Here is a 16,684-nt window from a genome sequence, read left to right on the forward strand (position 1 = left end):
CTAGAAGACTGAGCTACATCCATGTTTTGTACCTCTTTCCCATTTACCAGGCTCATCTCTCTTTCTAACTGCAACCTCCCTTGGCCATCTTTCCTGCAAAGTTATTGTAGAAACAAAATAACTAAAAGAAGTTAGGAATGCTCATGAACCTCAGGAAAAAAAAGAATATTATGCATTGTCTCTGTGTTGTGCTGCACATTAGCCTCATTGTCCCAGTGAGTTTTAGGATCTCTCAGGTTAATGCTGCCTTAAGAGAGCACACATTTCACCACATGGGTACAGGCTCAACACTCTCAGCCACTCTGGGAAGGTTGGATCCTTGGAAATTGTTTCCTGGCTACAACTCCTAGGAGAGCTTTATGTAAACCAGAAAGGCAACTCATCAAATTGTAATCTCTGCCCCCTACCCTTGAATCCTCTGTCTAGAAATGGATATACCTGGGAAGCTGTTATCAAGATTTCAGAGCAACATGGTGCTGTGCTGAACCCCTATTAACCTCTCTAGGGAAGCTGCCAGGTTCAAGAAACTCAGAACCAGCAAATGAGACATGGGAATTTATTATGGTCTTACACACAGGGGAGAGAGTCCAGCAGCGGTGGGCTGGGTAGGAAAACCATAACCGCTTGCAAATAGCATACAGTTTATATAGCATTTTCACCTAAAACCTTCCCCCAATGACCTCCATCTGAAACCCTTCATTTAACCCAAAACTCAGGACTTTAATCCCTGGTATGGTCCATGTTCCATGAGAAGGGCCAGGGGCTCAGATGTTTTTCATAGGTAAGAAACAAATCACAGGGCTGGCCACCCCTGGATTTTCTAGCTTGGAACATTCAGTTGCATCTGCCATACAGGGTCACTGTAAGGGTATACTAAAATTATTGCTGTCAGATGTGTTTACCCTACCCATGGAATTACAGATAACAAACAGAAGGCTTTTAAAGTGTATTTCACAAGGTTAAGTAAGTGAAACTCTTTTCTAATCTGGAAAATGTGTCTTTCAGACACCCAGAATATCCAAACTCCTAGACAGTTGACATATCCCCACATTTGGGCCTTTTAGAATGAGATAAATGTATCTCCTTCTTGCTGGTTTTTACTTAACCACATTTTAGCTTGGAGGTTTATTGGCTTCTTATTTAAATGTAAGCAACATGATAGCTGAATCAAAAAATAGCTTTTTCTTAATTGACCTTTAAACTTCACAACTTTAATTTTGACTTAACGAAGCTTTTATCCTTTTCCAATTTAAGTGGCAAAGATTCACGTATTTTATGTCATATTCTATATAACTTCTAAAAGAGTTGGCATGAAAATATGCCTTATCAGACTAAACCTTTTCTGAGTTTAATCAACTGGAAAAAATATTTTTGAGAAGCTCACAGTAAATGTCAGGAAAAAATGTGAAAGTCTATGTCATTTTTGAGATAATGCTGCTAGCAATGATAATTTGCAGTAGCTGACTTACAATCACAAGAATTTTTTCCTACTATGGGATAGCCTCTTAAATGTCATCACCACAATTAATCAACTCTGCCAGAGCTTCTACATAAGCAGTACTTTTCATTTCAGCAAGGCTAATCCATGATGGGGCATTTCTCAAAACCACCTGGCTCTGGACCTTCAGCACACACACAAGCAGAAACACCCACATGAGTCCCTTCGGTTCATAACTTTCTTGGCTCATTTCTGCAAGATTCACCACTTCCCTTTCTTTTTAAAAGAGATTTTATCAGCAACAGTAGGAAGAGAGATTTTTGTGTTAACTTTGTCCTAGAGAACCTATGGTCACAGTACAACATCAATGGGAAAGTCTCTATGCCTCTCCTAAGTAGGACCTGTGAAATGACCGGAAATACTTGGAAAGGTACAAATATGGCTAACTGTTGTCAAATGTAGAAATGTCGTGTTTCAGGTAGAAGGTTCAGGAACATCACCAAGGAAATTAGAATTCTAAAGTGTATCAATTTTCTTAAAAACAAAATTTTACTCTCGTTGTCAGAATCACCAGATGCAATCATAGACATCTCAGCTGAGTCCACAGCACTGTAATTTAGTTCGAGTGCCATTTCTACAAAGAGGAAGCCAGAGACCCTTTCTACAGAGACTCTTTCTGCAGAGACTCTTTAGTAACAAAGAAATGTCACCCTTTAGTAACCACTCTTTAGTAGCATAAAAATTTTTCATAATTCTCTTAAGTCTCGAGAAACTAACTCCCAGCTATCTGCTCCTTTGATTATCTTTTGTTTGATAGTTCATTCTATAAATGCAAAACCTGCCTGGCTGGAATGATTTGTTCTTAGTGAAATGATGAGTAAGCAGTATGAGAAACTGGAATGGTCACAGGCTTTGGGTAGACTAACAATACTGTTTTTATGCTGACTTTGTCACATGCTAACTGTATGATAGCATAGTGGTATGTCAGTGTGTGTGTATGCATGTGTGTGTACATGCATACATGTATGGAATAATTATTTAACCTCTCCAAGACTCAATTTCTTCATTTAAAAAATATTAAATAATATTCTAAAACACATTTGACATGGATATTTGGGTATGGAAAATGGCTAACACCTAGAAGATACTAAGTAAATGCCACTTCTATTCATGATTATTGAAGGTGGTGAGAGCTGGTAATGTAGACCGGGACGAATTTGGTTTTGGTGACTTCTCTGCTGCACAACCTTGAAAAATCTTAGGGGTTGTGGTTGACAGTTTCATCCAATAATCATTGCCTATTCTTTGTTCTGCCTGATTTGTCTTCTGGTAATTATATGTGCACATTTAAACATTGCTTTAAAAAATATTCCTTTATACTATTTAGTCTCTCCTCTGATTGGCTCAACTGTAAGTCTTCATCACTATTAACCACTGCTGGTATGCTTTACCAACACGATGTGTACTATTATAGGTGCATTTGTAACTTATTAAGACAATAATTGAGAGAGTAAAACTCATAAGGGCTTCTATTTTACCACTTAGCATATTTTGTGTTCACTGAGGGAAAAGAATAAAATAAGAACAAACACTTCTCTTAAACTCCAGTTTTTCCAAATTTATGTTGACTTATGAAGTTCATTTAATAAGAAAATTGTGAACACCTCAGGGGTAGGAACTGCTTTTTCATTTTTTGATATTGTATTGAATTGAATTATTTTAGCAAACATGAACGTGATTCAAGCTCATTTATCAAATGTCATTATTTTTGTACCATATTTATCAAATGTGAACCATGAATCAGACACTAAAACAACACAGAGAAATGCAATATCACTTCTAATCTTTGCTTAAATGTGTACTAAGTGGCTTCTTTGTATTAAGGCACTACAAAGCTGCTGGAGATACATGATAATTATGGCACGGACTCTGTTTCCAAGGAGTTCATAGTTTAATGAAACACCCTAGCTCACATATGAGGATCAATTAGGAAGCAAATCAAGACATTGTGCAGTCAAATACTAAATACAGTAGCCTGGCAAAGACCATAAGCCAATAGGAACTGAGTGGAGCAGAGGTTGACAAGGCTTGTGCTTGACAGGAGAGGCCCAATGGGGAAGGCTGGACTTCATTTGCCCTTGAAGACTGAGAAAGATTTGCATAGAGAGTGGTTAAGAGGGCATTACTGGTCACGAGAAAGTGAGCAAAGGCCTCAGGAGGTGGAAGTCAGGATGATGAGTTGAGAAAATAGTAAGGAATCTGGACTGGCTGAGAGAATGCTGGTAAGCAGTAAGAAACAAAATCAGAAAGATGGGGCAAAGTTTAATTACAGTGACCCTGGAGTCAGACAAATGGAGACAAACCTAGTGATCCCCTGAGGGCTTTTTAGGAGGAAGGTGACATCATAATTGTTGAGCAGTTCCAGTGTGACTCTTGTGAACTCAGTTTGGTTCATATGTTCTTATCATGTTCCTTGTCAGCTTTACTCTGCCTGTGAATTTGGTTGTGGCTCTGCTTCCATGTTAAAGTCAGATATGCTTTCTCATTTAGGGGAGGCACTGGCTCATCAGATCTCAATGACCAGGAAGCTGGTCCTAGGACCCTGAAGAGCAGTCGGAGCAATGGTGTGACCCCAGTCACTCAGAGGTCACCAGCTCCAAGCACACGAAGTGTGACTTCAGTCATCAGTAAAGTAAGTACATAATCCTGACACTGTATTAGTTCGTTCTCACACTGCTATAAATTACTGCCAGAGATTAGGTAATTTATAAACGAAGAGGTTTAATTGACTCACAGTTCTGCATGGCTGCAGAGGCCTCAGGAAACCTGCAATCACGGCAAAAGGAATCTGTCAAACACTTATAAAACCATCAAATTTCATGAGGACTCACTCACCATCACAAGAACGACACAGGGGAAGCCTCCTATGTGATTCAATCATTCCCCACCAGGGCCCACCCTCCACACATGGAGGTTGTGGGGATTAAAGTTTCAGATGAGATTTGGGTAGGGACACAGAGCCAAACCATATCAGACACCCAGTCTCTGAAATTCAATCTCACCACTGCAGCATAGCTAGGTTTGTACTCTCTATATACCAAAACATGTTGTTTATGCTGTTTAAAGGTAGAAGCTTCATCAGGACTGAACCTCCTGCATCTTAGCTCCCGGCAGAAAATCCAAAGTGAAAAAGGGAAGGGAAAGACCAGGTTCACAGGTAGCACTTGTATGATGGGGTTTAAATGGCTATATGGTTTAAATAAGTATAAAAAATTTTAGAGGACTCTGATTTTGATCCTCTCTGTTACTTCTTGGAGAAAATATTCATAGGTTGACTGCACAAATTTTTCCAAACTGATTTAAATCTGGAAAAGTAGAACTTTTATCTAGTTTTTAAAGTAGAAATCTTTATAGTTTTTTTTCCATACATCTGTTAAAATAGGGTAACAACACATAATGAAGGCTTAAATTGCATTATATATATATATGTGATCAATTATATTTTCTCTTGTTTTTCTCTTTTATAAGAGAATGTGAAAAAAGCATTTTGGGAAAAATATTCTCTTTTATTTAATATTGTCTTGGAAGTTGTCTTTGGAATGAATTGGCATCTACTAGATCTTTTTTTAATTTAGCAGGAAGCTCCGTCAACATTTCTAGCATCTATATTTGATAAATCTTTATATGAACGGTGAGTTCATACAATGCAAACAATTCTTTGACTCAACCAACATATAATGAGAACTTACTATATGACAGGCTCTAGTCAAGCAAATACTCGAAGGAAGTGAAAGAATTAGCCATGTGATTTTCTAGGGCAAGGTGTTCCACCAGGCAGAGATAGCACTGATATTCAGCGGGAACATGCAGGGAAGGTTGCTCCACTTCCTTGTAGCTGGCGTCCATCTTGACTGGTCAGTGCCCTTGCTCAACCAGTTTCTAAAATATGTTATTAAACATACCTCTGGAAGAACAGCCAGTGTGGAGACCCTGAGGTAGGAGCACAACTCGTATGTTCTAAGAAGAGCAAGGAGGCCAATGCTACTGTGGTGAGTGAATGAGGCAAAGTGAACTAGGAAATGAATCCAAAGAGGCTGTAGGGCTGTATATAGAGCCTTGAAGAGTGCTGTGTGCAGTCAGCTTTCATTCTTATTAAAATGGAGGAAACTGGAGGTTTTTGAGCCGAAGAGTAACACAATCTGCCTTCTCTTTAAGCAGGATTTGGGGGCTGTGCTGAGAAGCAGCTGTAGGGGAACAAGAGTGAAAGTCAGGAAAGCAATCAGTAAGCCATTGTCATGCCCCATGTGAGAGACTGGATTTTGAAACAAGGAGATAGTGGAGGTGATAAGTAGTCAAATTCTGTTAAGGCATTCAGACAGACTAAATAACAGTAATAGATTTATTTAAATATTTATGGTCTAAATTATAGTTTCTGATAAGATTAAAAGCATATTTAAAACTTGATAAATATTTATGCTAAGGTCAGCAAGCCAATTCTGTTCAATAGCCAGAAAGGTGCATGCATAGTTAATAATTACACTCATCTCTTCGACAATCTAAAAAGGAACCATAATCTCAGTATTTAGTGACCAGTGTGGCAGGGACGTTGAACAATCAAGACAGAAACTGGCACAAGGCTGGGGCAGTATCCTGGGGGCCCTTCCATGTCATGCACTAAACCTGAACTATAAAGAGACCTTGGCTTATGGATGTGGGGGAGCACAGGGAAGTTGGGGGATGGTGAGCTGGGAGTAGTGCTGTTTATCAACTGACACAGAAATATTTTTTAAAATTTAACAACTAGTACAGTTGTCTCAGTGAGTAGCAGCTGACAATCAGTCCAATGACCAATAAGTTAATCAAGTTTATTATCACAAGGTTTATCTTCCTACATATAATTTGAGATTATTAGGGGGGAAATCACCCTTTTCATGTGCTAATACCCTCAAAACTAACAGACCCTACCTGTGCATTTCTTTGTTAAACAACACCTAGATCTCCCCAACAGAAATTCCCTGCAATTGAGTTGAGTATAGGTACATATACATAGACAGTGCCTATGTTGATCTCATTCATGCAATCTAGCTGGTCTAAGCTGGTCTTTTCTAAGAGAAACAAAGAGAAGTACTTTCTATTGAATAAAAATAAGACAGCACAGTAGTTTATGAAGTACATTTGCTCTTTCATTCTAAAGGGAAATATATAGCATTAGATGATAGGCAAGGTAACAACTTCTCAGTTTCTCCCATTTCTTAGCATCTCTTTGTTTCAATGTTCTTTTCTGCTTTAGCATGAAAGAAAATGTATTAGGGATAGCCACAGGGATAAAACCAATAAGATACATGTAGATATATATACAAGGGAATTTTCAGGGAGAATTTGCTAACAAGACAACATCCCATAATAGGCTGTCCACAGGCTGCAGAAAGAAAGAAGCCAGTAGGATGACTCAATCCAAATCCAAAAGCCTCAAAACCAGGGAAGCCTACAGTGCAGCCACCAGTCTAAAACTGAAAGCCCAAGAGCCCCAGGGAGGCTGCTGGTGAAAGTTCCAGAATCTAAAGGCTGAAAAATCTGGAGTCTGATGCCCAAGGGCCGGAGGAGAGGAAGCCAAGTGTCTGGTGCAGCTTGGGAAGAGAAAGAGTGAGCAGACACAGCAAGCAAGCTGCTTATCCCTGTTCTTTCATGTGCTTTGTTCTAATCACAGTGACAGCTGATTGGATGGTGCCCACTCCACACTGGGAGTGGGTCTTCCTCTCTCAGTCCACTGACTTCGATGTCAATCTCCTCTGGCAATACCCTCACAGACGGACCCAGAATAATACTTTATCAGCCATCTAGGCATCCCTCAATCCAATCAAGTAGATACCTAATATTAACCATCACAAAATACTTTTAGAGTGTGAAAGTCTCTAACCTGTCCTTCATTATGATACAACCTATTAATTTTAGGCTTGACATCCTGAACCTCCAGGATATGTATTGCTTGTTAATGATGGTGCAATATTAATTGGCATATTAGTGCTCAAAATTAGTGATACAGATCACCTGTGGGAAAACTTGCTATTAACATAGTTGCCTCCAAGGAACTTGGTCTTGCTTCATTAGAGGACTCCAGATGTGAACAACTTTTTGAAGAGGTGTTGAAAATTGACCTAATTTATCAATTTGACCTCTGTCACACTCTTTTGATAAACTTTGCTTGTCTATGGCAATTAGAGCAAGTTAGGAGTTATATACCTCCTGCTATAGGTATTATGTGTTAAAGAATAATAATATACTAAAAACAGTCTAAATTGAAGCTCAATCAATTAGCCTGTTAAGCAAATAAAAGCCACATTTTTCTGTAGTGAGTTTATTAAAGTATCTCTGAATGTCTAAGATATGGGAAACAAGGAGGGAATTCTTCATCTAGGATGTCGAAAGGCACTTTTTGATTGTTCACAGAAGGGAGAATTGAAAAGTCTGTTTTAGATTTGATGATTATCATACCATGATGTAATTTGAATGGACACTTAACCTTAGTCCAGTTCTGAAAAGATCCAAAATTTGTTGTTGTTGTTGTTGTTGTTGTTGTTTTAACACTCAAGCAAGCTTGGGATGAGGCAGCAGTCAAGCCCTGCCATGGTCTATGGCAGGGCAAAGGTCACAGACAAATTTGGGTCTATGGTCATGGGCAAAGTTGGGACAGAATTTTCTTTACCATGCATTATAATAAAAGCAAGTTCCAGACTGAATTCTGCTACATGTACAAGCATTTATTAACAAGCAGACACTACAAAAAAAATCACTATTCCTGTGACCTTGGAAAGTTTTCACTCTTTATCTTTTTATGAACATTGATAAGTCCTATGCATGAAAGTCATTCCAAAACAGTTGTAACCACCCATATTCTGACCAGCCAGCCTTCTAGTTGGAAAAGGTGCATGGTGTTCTGTTAAATGGGGGTGGAAGAAGTAAGGGATGATTGAGGAGAGGGTAAGTTGAAAGAGAAGACAAAATGGGACCAAACAGAGTTCTAAGCCTGAGTGCTGCTCTGAGAGTGTTAATCTTGCCAAATTCTTATACATAGTTCATAGAAGATTGAGGGTACCTGTATAATCTTTCTTATTAATCATATATTAGAGCACTCACTAATTTTGGGAATGAGAAATTGTCCAGATACCTTTTACACTAATTAACAAATATCTTGGAATAGATTTTTGATAACAATTATTGATGGTAAATTTTGGAGTTACATGGACTCCTGGTGAGCATCCTTCAAATGTCAATTAGCTCCTCCTAAATAGGAATACATATAAAGGTGTTCATACTGAAGTATATTTATATAGATGAATTTTGTGGTAAATTATAGTCAGCATAATGTTTTTTTTTCTCATTTTTACTTTGTGGGAAGGAGTATGGTTTTGAAAATCCCATGGGTTTGGCTGCTATTGGAAGCACCTCTCAGGAGCTCACAAAGAGTCACCGCAGGAACACTTCTGGCACACCTTCCATAGCAGTGTCTGGAACCTCTCTCTCCTCAGGTGGGTATTTACAACATGTCTACTCTGTTGTATAAAATCACTAAAGCAAATGAAATTGACTGCTATGTATGGTATTAAATGGATGTTTCATGCTTTAAAAAATAAGCATTCCTTCTTTGACCTATGGTGGTAGTCCCCTCCATAGAACTGCTTGAAGATAGACCCAGGTAATGCTTTTGGCATCTTACATTCATAAAAATTCCATTTATTTAGTGTATACTCTAGCCAGGCATCATCACCAAGTTTCATTGCTACATCGGAATATCAATATATGAGTGTAGGAAATATAAATGGTTCCAGGATACATCTAATATAATAGATAAGAACACTTGCTCAGAGTTAAGGAAATGGTAGTTCAATTGATATAGTGGTCAGAAGTTCCCAACATATAGACAAAAGAAAATCTGTGGTTTAAATAAGAAGTTATTTGCAAGCAGCATTAAGGTATTAATAATTAATAATTACCCCTTTCATTTGCATGGTACACTCAAATATATCATTTTACTTCATTATCACAACAGTTCTCTAAAGCAGCTATTAATTGATTTTGAAATGTTAATACTTATAACTAATAAAATTCTTTAGAGATATTTGTCATAATTATAAGGCTTATGTCCCATACATAGAATAAAAATCAAGATGAAGTCTTCAACATTAAAAAGCTACCTGTGGCTAGGTGCAGTGGCTCACGCCTGTAATCCCAGCACTTTGGGAGGCCAAGGCAGGCAGATCACGGGGTCAGGCATTTGAGACCACCCTGGCCAACATGGTGAAACCCCATCTCTACTAAAAATACAAAAATTAGTTGGGCGTGGTGGCGGATGCCTGTAATCCAAGCTACTTGGGAGGCTGAGGCAGAAGAATCACTTGAGCCCAGGAGGCGCAGGTTGCAGTGAGCTGAGATCACACCACTGCACTCCAGCCTGGGTGACAGAGCAAGAGACTCTGTCAAAAAAAAAAGAAGCTACCTGTTACCTAATGATGATATATACATAAATCCTAAAACAGGATTCTTTATACTAAATTGAGGGGTCTCTTCTAGCCAGCCAACACCCAAAGGGTTTTCTAAATGTGTGTGGTCATTGCTACATTTTGCTCAGAAGTAAAACAGCTGTTCATCTGTTAATTAAATATTTAAACTGTTTAGAAGCCAACATCATAGTGTCTACTTCCACTACTTCTACTCAACAGCTTCTGTTTATTGAGTACATACTCTGTGTCAGGCCGTATGACATTTTGTTTTCACCAATTCAAACTTAAGTACTTGATTACTCTCTCCAAGCTTTCTCGTTTATAAGTAACTATATCGATCTCAGTAGTGCTTTAGTATTGAACTATTTTGTGGAAATAAGCTGTGCTGACTTGGTAAGCTGTCCACAGCATTACTGAGAGGTGTATTGCTCTGTAACTTGTATTTTCAAAACTGAAAACAAGATGTTTTTCTGATGAAAGAATGTTCTGTTGCCTTAAGAAATAGAACTTCCTTTCAATGCATTTATAGCCCCTCCTTTTTGTGCAAAAGGAACTTGCTATATCACAGTTTACAATCGGTTGCCTTGCATTTTATGTCAAACCTGAAAACATAGTGAATTCTCTAAATATTGCAAGCAATAATGGTTACTGTTTTATTTTTTCTAAGCTAAAGGGCCCATTCTAAGAGGGTTTTTTAAAGTCTAGGAGCAAAGCAGTTGACTTAAATAGCTTAAAACATAGCATTTAATAACAGAACATTTAACCTCCTGTGATAGAAGGAAACATGAACATGTAACCGTAATTCAGTCTAAGGCAATTACCAAAATACTATTAAAAATGGAAGTATGTTATCATAAACAGCATAAAGTTACTGACTCTGACTGTTGCTTTCTTGGTACTATTTATGATCTGTGCCTAAAAGCATTTGAAATAAAGGTGAAACACTTGCAATAAAAAATGAAATCTTTTCACAAGATAGGCTGACTCACATCTTTCTTTTTCTTTCTGCCTTCCAGATTGGAGTCGATCTGAGTTAGATTTGAGTGAATCATTTACAGAAGACTTAGAGGATACCATAAGCATAAGAAGCAAGTCTGTCCCTGGGGCTTTAGACAAGGTAAGTTGATTGTGGAAGAAAGTATAATGATGAGAGGAAATAAGAGCATAATCTTGTTCAAGTGGTTACACTTTTAGGTGATGATGAGTTGAGAGTAAAGGGAGGATATCAATCATCTCTTCCTGTTGACCTTCACAGTCAACACATAAAAACTGACATAATAACTTTGAAAAGCTTATCGGTAATCAGGTTAATGAGTGAAGATTATCTCTAAGAAAACTCCTGTTGGAGATTTCAATTTCTGACTAAAGGCTTATCACTTAATCTAATCAGGAAATGAGGTATCCCAACATTTTCCTAAGCCAAATATTAGTAGGCATATCTGATTACGTATTTATATGAACATTGTTATATCTCAAATTACCACCAATAAATTTCCTTCTAGACCAAGACAAAATTATGTGAAATGTTTCAGTGAACTCATTTCTAGAATGAGAAGGTTAAATTAGATTATTGTAAAGGTTATTTTCCATTCTAATATTCAATATTCAGATTTCTATAATTGCTATAATAAAATTTGGACTCCTTGGAAGAAGTAGAACACAAATGTAAAATGGTATCGATAGTTTTTCCAAAGCAAAGTAGGAAACTTAGAGTTCTAAAATGAAATATTGTTTTCTATTGTACAAAAACACGGGAAAATAATTAAGTCCACCTCCAAAAGAGAGGTAGGCAATAAGATCAAATTATTTCAAAGCTTACTGAATTAAAGGAGACCTAAATAAGTAGAAAGATATTCTTTGTTAATGGATTAGAAGAGTCAATATTTTTAAGATGGAAATTCTCTCCAAATAAATTTATGGACAATGCAAACCCAATAAAAATTCAAGCAGAATAATTTGAAGTAATAGAAATTATGATTCTACCATTTATGTAAAAACATATGGGACCCAAAATAACAAAATCAATTTTAAAGAGAAAAGTTGAAAGGCTTATACTACTAGATTTAAAAAACTTACTTTACACTTATAGTTATCAATACAACACAGTATTGGCATAAGCATAGGCAACCAATGGAATAGAATTGAGATTCCAGAACAACAAAAAAAAAACTTTATATTTATGGCCAATTGATTTTTGGCACTTAAGTGGGGAAAGAATAACCTTTCAACAAATCATACTGGGACTATTGAATGTCCAAATACCACAAAACAAAAAAGAACTTTGACTCTTAATATATACCATGCAGAAACTAAGTAACTCAAAATGGATTATAAACCTAAATATAAGAACTGAAACCATAAAATTCTGAAAGAAAACCTAGGAGAAAATCTCTAAGACTTTGAGTTAGGCAAAAAATTCTTAGATATGGCACCAAAAGCATGATACATGTATTCAAGAAAATAAAATTGAATTTCATCAAAATGAAATTTGTTTACACTTCAGAAGACACCATTACAGACACAAAAAGTCAAGCCACAGACTGGAAAAGTATTTTCAAATTATATAGTTGTTGAAGGACTTGTATCTAGAATATATTCCTTAAAACTTTTACATCCAATATTAAAAAGAAATAATCACATTAGATCATGGGTAAAAGATTTGGACAGACATTTAGTCAAAGAAGATTTACAAATGCCTAATAGCCTCATTGAAATATGTTCAGGGTCATTAGTTATCAGATAAATGAAAATTAAAATCACAATGAGATACTTCACACCTTCTTGAATGGCTGTGATTAAAAAGATATAATAAAAGTGTTGATGATGATGTGGAGAAATTTGAACCCCCCTACATTGCTGATGGGAATGAAAAATGCTACCTACAGCCATTCCATAAAAGAATTTGGTAACTTTTTTACAAGTTAAACATAAATTTACCATATGACATAGCAATTCTGATCCTAGGTATATACCCAATAGAAATGATAACTTATGTCCACATAAAGATGTACACATGAATATTTAAAGCAGCATTATTCATAATAGCCAAAAAGTGAAAATGATAATGTCTGATGGCTAGACAGAATGCAATGATATATTATTCAGAAGTAAAAAGAAATGAAGTACTAACACATACTACAACATTGATGAACCTTGAAAACATTATGCTAAGTGAGAGAAACCAGGCAAAACTATATATCATGTAATTACACTTATATGAAATGTCAATGAAAGGAAAATTGATAGGGAAATGAAAGCAGATTAATGGTTGCCAGGGAGTGAAGAAGTAGGGACTGACTGCAAACAGGCATGGGGGAACTTACTAGGTTGGAAACGTACTAAAACTGGGTTATGTTGATGTTTGCTCAACTATAAATTTGCTAAAAATCACTGAACTGCATGCATACCATAGGTGAATTTTATGGTATGTAAATCATACCTCAATAAAGTTGTGGGAGAAAAAATAAGCAGCAAGGAAAATACCTAGAAAACTGATAATTGTTAAAACGTGGAATCAGCTACAACGGTTCATTATGCTATTCTTTCTATTTTGTAAATGTTTGAATTTTGTAATATCCACTTTTAACAAGAAAGTAAAGAAATATGAAGACTGGTACATCATGTGATGACCATTGGGTAATTGCATACCCAGACAGAGCAAAACATAAAAATATAGAAAAGGGACAATTGGAAAAAATAGGGATATATTTTTCAGAATTAAAGAGTTTATTAGTTTGGGCAGCATTTAAGTTTTTTAGGGTTTTCTATATATAAAATCATGTCATCTGCAAACAGAGACAATTTTACTTCTTCCTTTTTGATTTAGACACCTTTTATTTCTTGTCCCTGTTTAATTGCTCTGGCTAGGACATCCAGTAATATATTGAGTAGAATTGGTAAGAGTGGGCATTCTGTATTGTTTCTGATCTTGGAGGAAATGCTTTCACCTTTTCAATGTTGGGTATAATGTTAGCTAAGAGCTTGTCATGTATGGTTTTATGTTGAGGTAAATTTTTTCTTTATCTAATTTGTTGAGTTTTTAGTGTGAAAAGATGTTGATTTTGGCCACTGCCTTTTCTGAATCTATTGAGATGATCATGTGATTTTTATCCTTCATTCTGTTAATGCAGATTATCATAATTACTGATTTGTTTATGTTAAACCATCCTTGCATCCAGGGATAAATTCTCACTTAGTCAGGTTGAATGAGCTTCTTCATGCACTGTTGAATTCTGTTTGCTAGAATTTTGATGAGGACTTTTGCATCTATAGCTTATCAAGGATATTGGCCTCCAATTTTGTTCTTTTTCTTTTTCTTCTTCTTCGTTTTCTTTTCTTTTTCTTTTTTTTTTTTTTTTTTTTTTTTTTTTTTGAGTATCCTTGACTTTGCTATCCGGGCAATGCTGGCTTCTTAAAATAAGTTTGGAAGTGTTCCCTCCTCTTCAATTTTTGGAAGAATTTGACAGGGATTAGCATTAATTCTTTCCCAAATGTTTGGATGGATTCATCCATGAAGTCAGCACTTTCTTTCAAGATACTATTCTATAAGATATTCCAGCTTATCTTGTGGGCCCATCAGTGAGAAAAAGGCAAGTAAAATAAGTTCTCACTTAATATCATCAACAGATTCTTAGAAACTTCCACTTTCAGCAAAATGACCTATAACAAAAACATTTTTTGTCATCAACATTATAATGAAATGACATTGTTTGAGGACCTGCTGCACATCCTTTCACTTAAGGTTGCAGTTTTCAAGAACCTCTGATGACATTAAGTGATGACTTAATGTAAACCAATATAGAAGTAAGCAATTTTTGAACAAGTACTTCACAAAACAGAAAATTCAGTTGACCAATTATCACAAAATGGTATTCAGCTTAGTAATAAGAGAATTGGAAATTAAAATCATGAAGACTGTAAACATCTACTGGATTGGCAACAATGAAAAAAAATCTAACAATACCATCTGTTTGCAGGCAAGGATGTGGAAGAATGGGAACTCTTATACACTACTGATTAGACTATAAATTGCTACAACTACTTCCAAAAATTTGACATTATCTTTAAAATGATATAGATAAGCATGTGGAGTTATGTGTGCCCCGTGACTTGACAATTCCTCTCACTGGTATATATTCAAGTGTGTGAATATATATACTGTGGTGTGTGTATACTGTAGTGTGTGTATATGTGCCAGGATACATATTCACAAAATATTTATATCAGTGTTGGTCACGATAGAAAAAATATCTGAAAACAACCCAAATATTAAGCAACTAGGGAATGAATAAAGTTTTGGATATCATAAAATGGAATATTAAATGGCAATAAAAATGAATGGGCTACAAAAATATGCAACAATTTAGATGAATTTTAAGGCAATATTAAGCAAAAAAAGCAAAACATAAAGGAATATATAGCATTTAATTACACTTTCACAAAGTTCAAACACAGGAAAAACAAAATCATTTTGTTTTGGAGTGTATGCTTATACAGTTAAACTGTAAATAAAAGCAAGGATGTGATTAACCATAAGAATTAATATATTAACTATTCCCAGGGGAGAGAAGGGGCTTGTGATATGGACAGGCTACACAGGGAGCTTCCATTTGATCATTTTATCTTGTTATTATGCTATACATCTATGTTTTATGTGCTTTTAAATATGTTGTATCTTATAATGAAGACTTTTGAAAAACAACCCCAGAAGTGTATATCATAATCCTGATTTGTAAAACAATAGTTTAAAAAATTCTCATGAATGTATACTTAGATTTGTGTGTGTATGTTTTCAAATGATTTTTCACATGTTTTAAACAAGGAGAAAGACATGGAATGTAATATGTACAACAGGATGCTAAATATTAATTTCACCTGGGATGAAAGGATGGGAAGGAGGAGAGGAGAAACAAAAAAGAAAAGTGCCCATAATAAAAAGCAGTATGTGTGATATAATCGATCTATGTATGTATGTGTATGTGTGTGTGTGATCATATAACCAAAAATATTGAAATTTAATCATGAATATGCTAATGAGAGACCCAAGTTTTTAATTTCAATTTATGTATGTTGCTTGAAATATTTTTACTAGGAAAATATATCACTTAAGTAACTGGGAGGGGAAAAGCCATTTTATCGTGAAGGAGAAAAAGAAATGGGAAAGGAATAGTAGAATCTGGGATTTGAGATGACAGTCCAGTATCTAGTTCATCTTAGTGGAGAGATTTTTGAGATATACTTTACCAACTTGGCAGTGTGTGTGTGTGTGTGTGTGTGTGTGTGTGTGTGTAAAATTAAAATAACCTAAGTACATTGCCCAACATGAATCACCTTAGAGATAGGAATTGAACCCAGATCTGTATAATTCCAAATTTCATGTTCTTTCCATAAAGTAAGCACCATTAGAAAGGAGACCCCACTCTCTACCCGCTATCCCTGCCCACTTCTCTGATGGTATAATTCAGATTGATTGGAGAGGAAAAGAGAAAAACCTAGGAATGGAATGATTTCTAGATATTTTTATCCAAATCTCAAATATTTATGAAAGAAAGTGGTAATTGAAGTGAAAAGACATTCTAAAAAAAAATAATAAACTAACCCATTGATTTTTCCTGTTCTTTCTTAGGACTCCTTGGAAGAGACTGAAGAAAGCATTGATGCCTTAGTGTCCTCGCAGTTATCTACAAACACTCACAGTCTGGCAAGTGGCCTATCAACTGTAAGCAGTTCACTATAAAATGTGGAAAGT

The 16,684-nt window shown here is 35.9% G+C and overlaps 1 protein-coding gene across 20 annotated transcripts in view; it reads left to right on the forward strand.

Annotated features, from left to right (window-relative positions):
• Positions 1–16,684, forward strand: part of SYTL5 (synaptotagmin like 5) — a 242,570-nt gene that overhangs the window by 198,802 nt on the left and 27,084 nt on the right. For all 20 annotated transcript variants that reach the window (XM_078362718.1, XM_078362723.1, XM_078362720.1 and 17 more), the window contains 4 exons: positions 3,989–4,130; positions 8,835–8,964; positions 10,953–11,053; positions 16,562–16,654. In XM_078362718.1, coding sequence (XP_078218844.1) covers positions 3,989–4,130; positions 8,835–8,964; positions 10,953–11,053; positions 16,562–16,654 — 466 coding nt within the window. The remainder of the gene's footprint in view (positions 1–3,988; positions 4,131–8,834; positions 8,965–10,952; positions 11,054–16,561; positions 16,655–16,684) is intronic.

The sequence above is a fragment of the Callithrix jacchus genome, chromosome X, assembly GCF_049354715.1.
Source record: "Callithrix jacchus isolate 240 chromosome X, calJac240_pri, whole genome shotgun sequence".
Classification (NCBI taxonomy): domain Eukaryota; kingdom Metazoa; phylum Chordata; class Mammalia; order Primates; family Cebidae; genus Callithrix; species Callithrix jacchus.